The sequence below is a fragment of the Aethalodelphis obliquidens genome, unplaced genomic scaffold (genome assembly GCF_003676395.1).
Source record: "Aethalodelphis obliquidens isolate GAN/ISIS:26980383/991018 unplaced genomic scaffold, ASM367639v1 scaffold36, whole genome shotgun sequence".
NCBI lineage: Eukaryota > Metazoa > Chordata > Mammalia > Artiodactyla > Delphinidae > Aethalodelphis > Aethalodelphis obliquidens.
The window spans coordinates 13,761,236-13,774,070 of NW_020837980.1; the positions used below are offsets into that span (position 1 = coordinate 13,761,236).

The 12,835-nt window shown below is 34.7% G+C and overlaps 1 protein-coding gene across 12 annotated transcripts in view; it reads right to left on the minus strand.

Moving 5' to 3' along the window:
• Positions 1–12,835, minus strand: part of PIK3C2G (phosphatidylinositol-4-phosphate 3-kinase catalytic subunit type 2 gamma) — a 369,692-nt gene that overhangs the window by 234,541 nt on the left and 122,316 nt on the right. For 10 of the 12 annotated variants that reach the window (XR_003437791.1, XM_027129484.1, XM_027129485.1 and 7 more), the window contains one exon: positions 7,807–7,995. The exons of 1 other annotated variant lie outside the window; for it this stretch is intronic. Coding sequence is in view for 10 of the 11 variants with exons in the window: in XM_027129484.1 (XP_026985285.1) it covers positions 7,807–7,995 (189 nt within the window). In the remaining variant the exon portion in view is untranslated. The remainder of the gene's footprint in view (positions 1–7,806; positions 7,996–12,835) is intronic. One more of the 12 variants, XM_027129491.1, reaches the window with a different exon arrangement.

Consider the following 12,835-nt stretch of genomic DNA (forward strand, 5'->3'; position numbering starts at 1 on the left):
TCTATAGCTCCCTATCTCATCTTCTCTCATCTACTTTTGCTCCCCTCACCAAATCCATGCTTCACTCAGAAACCAGAGGAATCTTTGAAAGATGAAAATCAATTCAAAATATTCTCTCACTGAAAATCATTTATGGCCTTCCTGTTGCTATCAGAATAAAGACCAAGTTGCTTAACATGGTCCTGTTTAGAAGACCTTAACATGATCTTCTAGTTCCATCTGAACATAGCTGTTCATCTTATATCACACACTCCTTCTCTGGATTCCAGGCACACTGGCTGTCTTCCCGTTTCTTAAACACAGTTTCCGCATTTCATAGATTCCCTCTTCCCAGGAAGCTCTTCTCTTACTCTCCTTTTTCACCAATTCATTCCCACTCATCTTTAATCTGAAATCAAACATAACTTCCTCAGGGAAGAATTTTCCCACTCTGGAGAAAAGATTTGGGTCCTTTATGTTATCATGGAACCATGTGCTTTTCACTCAGAGCTGTTATAACACCTGTTATTTTACATTTATAATTTGGTAGTGGCCTATTTCTCCCCACCTCCAGTAGACTACAACTTCATAAAGGCAAGATTATGTATCTTTTTGCTTAATATGCTTGCTTCAGGGCCAAGCATAAGTAGGCCATCAATAAGTACCTATTGAGTGAATGAATAGACAAATTGGGTTTCAATTTCTTCAACTGTAAAATGGGGATCAGTAAAATGGAATTTGTAGATGTTGGTAACAATATTAAAGAGATTGTTTTATAGGCCGAATCACATAACATACTGTAAAAGAGCTTAATAAGTAAGCTATAAGTCATTATTCCATTGTCAAATATTTATTAAGTTGCTAACTTTTAACATATACATTTTGACAAGTGAATTTAAGCTTACTGAAGCTTACTATAAATGAAATTGTTCCCATGAATTTATTGATATTTACAATGTGGCACTGAAAAAAATCTGAAAACTCTGAACTCTCTTAAAAGTATAGTTATGGGGCTTCCCTGGTGGCGCAGTGGTTGAGAGTCCACCTGCCTATGCAGGGGACACGGGTTCGTGCCCCGGTCTGGGAAGATCTCACGTGCTGCGGAGCAGCTGGGCCCATGAGCCATGGCCGCTGAGCCTGCACGTCCGGAGCCTGTGCTCCGCAATGGGAGATACCACGAAAGTGAGAGGCCTGCGTATCGCAAAAAAAAAAAAAAAAAAAGTATAGTTATGATGAAGAGGATAATGACAATAAGAATGACTGGCAGCATGTACTGAAAGCTCTCATAAGTACTTTATCCTGCAAGGTACATGATGCTTATTACTCCCAAAACTTGTCCAAGGTCATTCAAGTAATAAGTGGCAGAGACAGATATGTTTGATTTCAAAGTTTATATTACCAACCATGAAATATGGAAGCAACTCCAGAAACTCTTCAAAAGTACACAAAGGCAAGATACATATCTTTGGGTTTATGCACGTCTATGTTTTTCATTTTTAGTATATCACCTTGACTCTCCCTTCATGGAGAATACTGAAACTTTCACATTTTTCTCTTCCATATCCATAGTTATCTAAAATCATATTCATATTTTTCCTTCCCTCCCAACTGAGAGGAACAAGTTACTCTCTTCCTCTTCTTGATAAAATTCCCATTTGCATTTTTGGTCCAGGTTGTTGGCTGTTGGTGCCATCTCATTTTGTCAGTTCACCCATCCCTGTTTTCTGATCTTCCCTTCATGCATCTTTCATCTCAGTTTTTAAACATGCTTGAAGCTCTTTTATTTCAACAAACATATGAACCCCAAACATCAAAATCATTTTCTTACCTCCTCCAACTTTAGTGATCTTCTTGCCTTTACTAGTAATCCTATTCCAAGAGGCACAATTTATTTTTCTCCATTTCCTCTTCAAGGCCTTGAAGTATGGCATCCAACTTCACTACCCAAATCTGCTCTTTCTTCTATAATTCTTGTCTTGGTTAATGATGTAATTATTTATCATTTACCCAAATCAGAAAGCTCCAAGTCTTCCTTATTTCCTCTCTCTTTTTCACTTTCCTCTGAAATGTTTCTCAGATATGTTCTGTAAATTTCTACTGATGCCTTGATCAGGCCCAGACTATTTTTCAAGTAGACTATTTCAATACTTGCATCTATCTAATATCCTTGCTCTTATTCTATTCTTTTTTCAGTCCACCCTTCACAATAATTCACAGAATTATCCCTGTATAAAATAAATCTGATTGTATGACTCCCATTCTTAAAATTCCATGGGCTGCTGTAAAGTTAGTTCCTAGTAATTACCTGACTCATGAGGCCCCAAACGACCTAAACTGAACCACTCTTTTCAACCTTGTCTCCCAGTACAATTCCCTTCTAATATTATATTAAATTACTATTCTCTGAACCTCCATAACTGTGACCATGCTAGTCTTTCTTCCTGGAATGCCATTTTCTCTTTTCTCCATTCAGGAAATTCCTATGAATGTTTCAAGTCAGAATTTAATTGCTTTGTGAAACTTTTCTTACTTTCCTTGAGAGAATTTGCCTCTCTCTTCCTTGGGGGCATACAGCACTTAATACTTTGATTATAGTATAGAGTATATTGTGTGATCTTCAGTTTGAGTCTTTCCCTCTAAACTGTTTAGAGACAGTCATTATGACCTATTCGGCTTCTTTGATTCATTGCATGCCAATTTCCATGTACACATATTTTTGCTCAATAAATAAACAGAAAGGATACACCATCATCCATCACTTGATTACTTAGTCAGATGTGGAAGTTATAACTGTCTACCTTTTCCATATTCTACTCTGCCTGCTTACAATGCTAGTTAAGAATGGCTTTATCATACATTAATTAATCTCTACAATAAAGAATATAGTGGTTTGGTGCAAACATTTTTGTGGAACATTTTTCCAAGGAAACTGATTTTGAAAGCTAAGGCACTGCCTATTAAGTATTGCTCTTTTTCCTGCAAAACAATAATTTCACATCATGTAGGATGGCAAGTTCTGGTACCTTGTCAAATTTTTATTTAAGCTTCTGATGTAATCCTCTGATGCCAATTTAGAGTTACTATTTTTAAATGAATACCTCCCTTGAACTGCCTTCTAATTGCTTGGGTAATTTCTGCTTATTATTAGCAGTTGAATAGTTGCACCTGTGCACTAGCGTTCAAGAAAACAGCAACCATCTGCCAAGAACTACAGACCTTAGCCCTTGGTCTCTGGTATTCTGACAGTACTGCCTTCTCTAATGGAAGTATCAGTACCTGGTGAACACACTGCTAACACTCAGTCATGGAAATATTAACACCCTATGGCCCACACGAGCTAAATCAAATCTCAACATGTCTCTGGCTAAAAATAAGCCAAAAGGAGGTGGTGAACCTTCAAACAGGATTAAGTAATCAACAATAGCAAAAATTTTCCAAGCTAGAAATGGAGCACACCAGTTCTCAGGAGGTTAAGCCATTGAAAAAATAAGACTATTCAAAGGAGAAAAAATACAGACCTCTGAAGAACTCACCCTGACAACTCACTTAACAAGCATAAACTGTTTGTTCTCAGAGAAGTCAGCTTTTGAATTTAGAGAAGTTGAAAGGTTCATTTCTGGAAACAGCTTGTCCTCAAGTTTTTTAATAGTTCAGTTAAACTGAGAGTGGGAGTCATAGGATAAGTACAATGGAAATACTCCAACCTTCTCAGTGACCTGTTTTGATGCATGATAAGGAACTGTTCAATGTGCAAATAAATCCAGTTTCTACTAAGTTCCCTGAATGACGCTTAATAAACAGCTCTCTACTTTGAAACCAGTCCCTATGACCTCTAAAAATCTGGTTATTCAGAAAAAAAGCAATTACACAGTGAAGTAGAAACATCCAAGCATAAGACAGTAAGTACTGCTATTTACTATAATCAAACTACTTTAGGATAATTTTATTTACATATTTAGTATGTAAACAAATAGTATGTTTTATGTAGGAAGGCTGTAAGTCATAGTGTTAAGACTGCAAGCTCCAAATCTCTGGATTTAACTCTAGCTCCTTAACTTACTAATATCAGTTGGGCAACTTAACCCCAGTAAGCCTCAGTTTCCTCAATGGTAAAATTGGACTAATAATAGTATTTGCCTTAAGGTTATTGTAGATAATAAAACGAGGTCGTATTAAGGAGCACTAAGTAAAAGTCTGATCTTTATATTTAAAACATTAAGTGAATCAAATAGATGTTCAGCATCTCTTTAAGTAGAGAAGGCTCCTATAAACAGAATTATGCTTAGTTATCAGAAATCAGAATATTGAAGTCCATCTAGTGAATCCTCTTATTTTATAAGCAAGAAAACTAATCAGTATTACAGGCTTCATTCTGACAAAGATTTTTGTAAGAAATATTACATGAACTTAACAAAAAATATTAGTTAACACATTTAAATGTCTTTAAAATAGACCAAGGTACATTTTAATAAAACAATAATAAGTTACCCCCCCTCAAAAAAAAACACCAGTTAATGCTTTAGAAACTTTAGAAAGTTGTCCCGTAAGAAAATTATGCTTTAGAGATATAGTCATAGTTTTTACCTTTACAACTACTCTTTAAATATTTTTAATAGTTTTATAGAGATATAAATACCATACAATTCACTCAGAGTGTACAATGTAATGATTTTTAGCATGTTTCTAGAGTTGTGGAACCATATCACAAAAAGAAACCTCATATCCATTGGCACTCATTCCCTATTTTCCCTCTCCTCTAGCCCTAGGTGATCTCTAATCTACTTTCTGTCTCTATCCATTTGCCTATTCTGGGCATCTCATATATGGATCATACAATATGTGGTCTTTTGTGACTAGCTTCTTTTGCTTAGCATGTTTTCAAGGTTCATTCATGTTGTAACATATATTAATATTCGTTCTTTCTTATTGTTGAATACTGCTACATTGCATGGATAGACCACATTTTATCTGCCCATTCATTAGCTGATGGCCATTTGAGTTGTTTCTACTTTTTGGCTATTATAAATAATGCTGGTCTGAACATTCATGTAGGAGTTTTTGAGTGAACCTGCTTTTTATTTATCTTGAGTATTAACTAGGAGTGGAATTGTTGGGTCATATGGTAACTTGATGTTTAATATTTAACAAACTGACAAATTGTTTTCCAAAGTGGCTGCCCCATTTTACATTCCCTTGAGCAATATATGAGATTTGCAATTTCTTCACATCCTTGCCAATGCTCATTGTCTTTTTGATTATAGCTATCCTAGTTAGTGTAAAGTGGTATCTCATTGTGGTTTTCATTTATATTTCCCTAGTGGTTAATGATGTTGAGCATCTTTTCATGTGCTTACTGGGCATTTGTATATATTCTTTGGAGAAATGTTGGATCCTCTGACTATTTATTTATTTAAAAAAATATTTATTTATTTGGCTGCGCCTGGTCTTAGTTGCAGCACATGGGATCTTCGTTGCCATGTGCGGGATCTTTGTTGCGGCACGCGGGATGTTTTAGTTATGGCATGCAAACTCTTAGTTGCGGCATGTGGAGTCTAGTTCCCTGACCAGGGATCGAACTCGGGCTCCCTGCATTGGGAGTGGGAGTCTTAGTTACTGGACCACCAGGGAAGTCCTCCTCTGACCATTTAAAAATTGGGTTATTTATTGTTTTGTTATTGAGTTGTAAGAGTATTTATATATTCTGAATACAATTTCCTTATTGGATATATGATTTGCTAAATCTTCTCTTACTCTGTGAATTGTTACCTTCACTTTTTTTTTTTAACCTTCACATTTTGAGCCAAATTTCTATGAGCTAATCAGTTCAGGAATGACAAAATAATAATTGTGCTAATATTCTAAGTCTTACTTGAGCCAAAAACAACTAGAATTTAGCAAAAAATTTTTGTAGATATTGGCTATTCTTATCTATCTAAATCAGAGAAAGATGTTAGGAGTAAGGTGGAAATGAGAACTTATTTTTTTCCAGAAAGTTCTTGAAACACAAGTATGAACTGTAAATAATTCCAATGAAACCAATCAATTGTTAATTGATTTTCTTATCATAGCATTATTTCATTAATTCATTCACCTGTACAAGGAGATGTAGGAAATAAAGATAATTGATGATTCCCTCAAATAATATAATTTAAATATTAAAATAAAGTAGTATAAATAATCATAATGTATTTTTGAGAGTGACTGAGTCAATATTGAGTAATTACTATGTCTCAGGTATTATTAAGCCCTTGAGAAACAGAAACACTATGATGAACTGTTTTGCCTTAACTAGCTCTCAGTCCAATATGGGCAAATTACATGTTTCACATGTTGCATGTAAACACATTGCAATAAAATGTAATTCATAAAGAAACAAAGCACTGTACTAGGAAGATGTGATCAATTTTACTTGGCACGATCAAGGAAGGATCCACCTATAAGAAGCCTTATAAAAAGGGGAAAAGCTGCAAGCTCAACTAAAAGAAAAATTCTATATCTATCTATCTGTCTATCTATCTATCTATCTATCTATCTATCTATCTATCTATCTATCATCTATCAAGGAAGAGTGGGCATCTGGGCATGCAGTAATTAATGGAAGACATCAGAAAACTGAAAAAAACATTCAATGTGAGAGGCACAAAACATGTAGGATTTTAAGATAATTTGTAACTTTTTTTTTTTTTCTTTTTGTGGTACGCGGGCCTCTCACTGTTGTGGCCTCTCCCGTTGCGGAGCACAGGCTCTGGACGCGCAGGCTCAGCGGCCATGGCTCACGGGCCTAGCCGCTCCGTGGCATGTGGGATCCTCCCGGATCGGGGCACGAACCCGTGTCCCCTGCATCGACAGGCGGACTCTCAACCACCGCGCCACCAGGGAAGCCCGATAATTTGTAAATTTTGAGCTTGGAAGATTGAGCGGAACCTATTAACGCTTACAAATAATAGAAAAAGAAAACACTTTCTCTCCCTTTCCCATGCTAGAAGTTTTATAAAAGACACACATTTTAAAATAAACCTAAATTAATCCTTTGAAAAGTCCTTTGTGTCACTTTCTCTCCCTCCTTTCTCCTTCATCAGGATCTTGAGAGAGAATTTAGAATAGAACTGGGTGTCACAATTCTTCTCTGACTCTAGAGATTGCAGACTTTCTTCATGGCATCAGTGAGCTGATGCCATCAAGACAGACTTAAAATATCTCTTCTTGGCTTTGAATATGAAACAGAAGCCAAGGAAGAGCTGCTTCCCCAAACCAGAGCCAGACACCACACTTGTTCCCTCATGCTTCTCCTTAACTAGAAGATGACGTCATTGCCCCACCAGATCCCCTACCCCCATGCATTTTATTCTGAGGGAAGATCTGAAGAATATTTAAGGGATAGCTTTTCCTTTTATTCTTGTCATCATCATTGGCTTATTAACTGAAAACCTACTGTAAGCAGGGTATTTTGCCAGGCTTTGCATGTTTCAGTAGTAAAAGATATTGTTTTAATTTTTAAGAACTCTTTTCTTTTGAGAGGGGGACAAGTAGAGAATTTTATTTTTCCCTATTCAATTTTTTTTGTTGTTATTTCTGTAACAGCAAGTAGACTCTCCATTTAGGATACTATGGCCATTAATTATACTTCAAGTTTAGTACAGAAGACACAATTATAGTTTAGATTTGTTTAAAATTTCTATTCATAGTTTACATTTATCTAAATTTAATATTCATAGCTACTGAAATTGGAAACAAACGGAATTGCTATTGAATTAATCATATAGTCCTACAGCTTTTCTCTTCAAATTTTTCTCATTAGTAATGTCATGCCTGTCATGCAATTCTTACCTGGAAGTCAAAAGTCCAAGTGCCTCCAAAGGGTGAGAAAATTTCCATCTTCTCAAAATGGTATGCATTTCCGAAACAGTTGTTTCATCCCATCCAGGGGCACTACCCAGGACCAAAGGAAGGGAGCAATTTTCATTATTGCAGTAGAGGCGATAAAACCATAAGTATCTTCTCTTTTCCTCAGAGAGTCTGCAAAACCAGATTGGAAACTATAATTTACTGGAGTTTGCTACACTAACAAATGTTTGCTGTAAATACACAGTACAAAATGTTAGTCTAGTTCTTGGACTTTTATTTTAGTTTATTTTGGAAAACAAGTCCTTTATCTTTTGGGGACAGTTTGATAGGTTATTTTATCAGCTTATTTCCCACTAAATTTATTTTTTTATAGAAAAGTAAAATGAAATAAACTTCAGTTCAGATAATTCACATTTATTTTTCCTCACTCTTATGCTTGCCACTTTTTTAAAAAAGTCATTTTGGTTGGCAGAGTCTCTGTCTCTTTTAAGGCAGACCAAGTTTATCTGAATCCTGCAACATGTACTACTTAGAACAAAGTTGCTTAACCATTTACTTTCTTACATTCTTTATAAATTAACTTAGACCCAAGTGGGCCTGTAGAGAAATGGCCTATTTTGAAGACCATAGTCCTTCATTTCAAAGTAAGTTTCAATCAGAGTTCAGAAAACTTTTTGCTCTGAACTCCAAAAACAAAGATCTCAATTTATCCCTGGATTCTGGCTTTAAATTCTCAGAGTTTGCTGGAAGTTTGGGGTTAAAATGCCAGTGAATAGGACTTCCTTAAGTGCTCAAGTGTTCCCCTCTGGAGAGTGGTCCCAACAGAAGATTTAAGTCTAGGACAAGGGCCATTGATTCACTGACAGTTTACCGTGTTTTGCTTACACTCCAGCAAAAGCATTCAAGATCATGGTTCAGCTGAAGGACAGCATTTCTCACATGACAATGACAGCTTTTCAACACTGTCTCCTCCAAACTGATACTCTGTTGCTCAGCTTAAATTAACTAAAACTCCCAAGCAGGATAATAAGAATTATTGAAAGACTTTAAATATCGATATTTCTGTACAATTTCTTCTGAAGCCATCTTCATCTGCAAAGTGAAAGAACTGGATTATAGAGGATGATTTTTGAGGTACATTTAGTCTCCTTTTCTGTTTTGTCACTACCTTCCTCACCAGAAAGCCCTGGAAGAAAAAATTTCATAACCAACTTATTTCTATGGTATTAAAACAAGTTATATTTTCCTAACTGAATTCATTTTTTCAATATTGAACAGTGATTTTTTCTCTTTTACCTTCTTTTATTGAAGCATAATTTACATAAAAGAGAATGCATGGCTTCAGTTAATTAAATTTTGCCAAATGCATACATCAAGTAAAAACTACACACTTTTCAAGATATAAAAGTTTTCTTATGCCACCAAAGGCAAGCACTAGTATGATTTCTTTCACTTTAGACTATTACCTATTTTCAAACTTCATATAAATGGAATCATAGAGTAAATATTCTTTTAGTTATAGCTTCTTTCACTCAGTATAATGTTTTTTAAATTACCCATATTGTTGAGTGTATCAGTAGATTATTCCTTTTAATTAATGAGTACTCTTCCTTTGTATGAATATATCACAATTTGCTTATCCTTTTTCATATTTGATGGACATCTGTGTTGTTTCCTATTTGGGGATATTATGAATAAAGCTGCTGAGAACATTTGTGTGCATGTGTTCATATGGGTGTATTTTTCATTTCCCCTAGAAAGTACCAAGGAGGGGAATGACTTGGTTGTATGTCATATTTTTGTTTAACTTTTGAAGAAACTGTCAAACTATTCTCTGAAGTAGTTGTAATATTTCACATTATCATGTGTATGGTATGATAGAACCAACTGTACGGCATTCTTGCCCACACTTGATTTTTGCCCATTTAAAAATATTATCCGGCCTTCCCTGCTGGCGCAGTGGTGGAGAGTCCGCCTGCTGATGCAGGGGACACGGGTTCGTGCCCCGGTCCGGGAAGATCCCACATGCCGCGGAGATGGCCGCTGAGCCTGCACGTCCGGAGCCTGTGCTCCGCAACGGGAGAGGCCACAACAGTGAGAGGCCCGCGTACCGCAAAAAAAAAAAAAAAAAATTATCCAAGTCTTCAGAGTGTAATTAAAAGCATACTGATCATTTGAAAAGAAATTATACATTCTAACGGGTGTATAATTGTATCTTTATCACTAATTTGGGGAGGACTAGAACAGTCATCTTAACAAAAGGGGTTATTTTAATCAATGACATGATATATCCTTCCATTTACTGAGATTTTCTTTAATTTCTCTTAGCAAAGTTTTGTACTTTTTAATGTAGAGATGTTGATATTGTAAATAGAATTTTGAAAAATAAAATTTATTTTCTATTTTTTACTGGAATACAATTGCATTTTGCACATTAACCTCAAATGCTATGATCTTACATAATCACTCATATGAAAATAGAGTAAGTTTTATTTCTTTCTTTCCAACTTCTATACATTTAACACTTATTTATCTTGCCATAGTGCACTGGCTAGGATTTCCAGTACAACGCTGAAGAGAAATATTTAGACAAATATCTTTGCTTTGTTCCCAGTTCAGGGGGAAAGCACTCATTCTTGTACCACTTAATATGACGTTAACTCTAGATTTTTCCATAGATCTAGATTCAACTCAGGAGTTGAAGTCTGAGGAAGTCTGAAACAAAACTCCTTGTTTTGTGAGTTTTTATCATGAATGGGTGTTGAATTTTGTCAAGTTTTTTTCCCAAATATTTCAAGATGGTATGATTTTCCTTGTATATCTTTTTCCATTCTTTTAACTATAATCAAGCTGAATTCTTATTTTAAAATATATGCCTGTAAATAGCATAAAGTTGGATATTACTTTTGTAATGTAGGCTAACAATTTCTGCCTTTTAATTGGGGTTTTTATTAATTTATATTTAACAGAATATTGACATGATTGGGTTTAAATCAACCATATTGTTATTAATTTTTTTGTCCAAACTATTTCTCCTTTTCTCCTGCTTTCTTTTGGATTTTTTTAAATTTAATTTTTGTCATCTTTTTGACTTTTAAATGTACTCTTAAAATTTGGGGGGTGTGCTTTCTTTCAAGATTATAATATTCTTTTTTAGCATATCACAGCCAACCACAATTAATGTTACACTACCTTATGTATAAGAATCTTAGAAAACTATGCTTTTATTTTTCTATTTCTCATTCTTATTGTAGTTGTTACACATTTTACTTTCATATATTGCAAACCCAGCTGTATATTGTGATTTTTGTTTAAACAATTTTTTTTTAATAAATTAATAAATGTGTAAAAAATGTGTATTTTTATTATCTACCTATTTTCCCTTTGTGGTGCTTTTCATTTATTCTTGTAGATTTGAGTGTCCATCTACTTATCACTTCTTTTAGCATGAAATATTTTCTTTAAGATTTCTTATAGTACAGATGAGCTTATAACACAGCTTATAACTCAGCTGTGCTTAGTTGAAAATGTTTTAATTTTGCCTTAATTTTTGAAATGTAATTTTACTGGTTATAGAATTTTAAGTTGATGTATTTTCTTTTCCCCTTTCAAAATGCAAGATAATGTTATAATGTCTTTTGGCTTCCATTGCTTCTAATGAGAAATCCTCAGTTAATGAGTAATCTGCTGAATTATAGTTGTTCCCATGGATGCAATTTGTTGATTTTCTCTAATGTGTTAGAAAAAAATGTATCTTTATCTTTAGTTTTCAGAAATTTGACTATAATGTGCTAAGGTGGTGTGTGTGTGTACACATGCACACATGCTTGGGATTTGCTAAGTTTCCTATATCTGTGGGTTGATTTTTTTTTAAATCAAACTTGTAAAATTTTGGCTATTATTTCTTTCAGTTTTCTTTTCTTTTTTTACTTCAATCCCTCTCTTCTCTCCTGTGTGTCCAATACACACATATTATATTACCTGATATTGCCCCACAGGTCACAAGGCTCTATCACTATTTTCAGGTTTTGTTCTTTCTGTACTTCAACATGGATAATTTCTATGGCCCATTCTTCAAGATCACTGTTCTTTTTTTCTTCATTATGCAATCTATTAAGCTTTTCCAGTGATTTTTTTAAAAATTTAGATATTGTTTTTCAGTTCCTAAATTTCCATTTTTCTACTGAGACTTCATTTGTTCACTCATACATATCTTTTTATTTAAATCCATAAAAGCCTTTATAATAGTTTTAAAATATTTGGATCTGTTTCTGTAAACTGCTTTGCCCCATCTTGGACTATGGTTATATATTCCTAACTCTTCCTATGTCTAGCAATTATTGATTGTACACTAAACCTTTAAAATTCTGCATTTTGCTATCTTTTGAGTGTTGACTGTTTCAATTTTTTTAGTAGTCTGTTTAATTACTAGCAGAGCAGCTTGATCCTTTTGAGGCTTGTTTTTACGATTTGTTAGGCTAGGCCAAGTATACTCCTTAATCTTGGGCTAGAGCACACTTACTCCTAATATGCATCTTTCTGATTTCTTTATTGAATGCTGGGGTGTGGTGATCTTTCTCTATTATTACTAGTCAGAATTTCTATGTCTCCCAGCATTGGGCAACCTCTAGAATCTACATTTATTTCACATCTCCCTGTAGCAGTTCTTTAGCAATCCCTACGAAATCTCTATCTGCTCAAGAGTAGCTTAGTACTCAGCTAAATATATAAGGGGACACCAATATTTCTGTAGCTCCTAACCTGTACATCTTCCTTTTCTCTACTATTATGCTCTGTAAATTCCAGCTGCCTCAGCATCAATAAACTCCGATCTCTGCCTTTTTTTTTTTTTTTTTTTTAAATCTCAGCAAGACCTGCATGCTTTTCTTTAATTATACCTCCCAGATCTATGGTACAGAAAATGCCTCTGGGCTGAAAGTCACTTTATTCATGCGTTCACCTTAAGGCCTGTCTGTTCAATTTCTGAGAGCAGTTGTTTCATATGTATTTT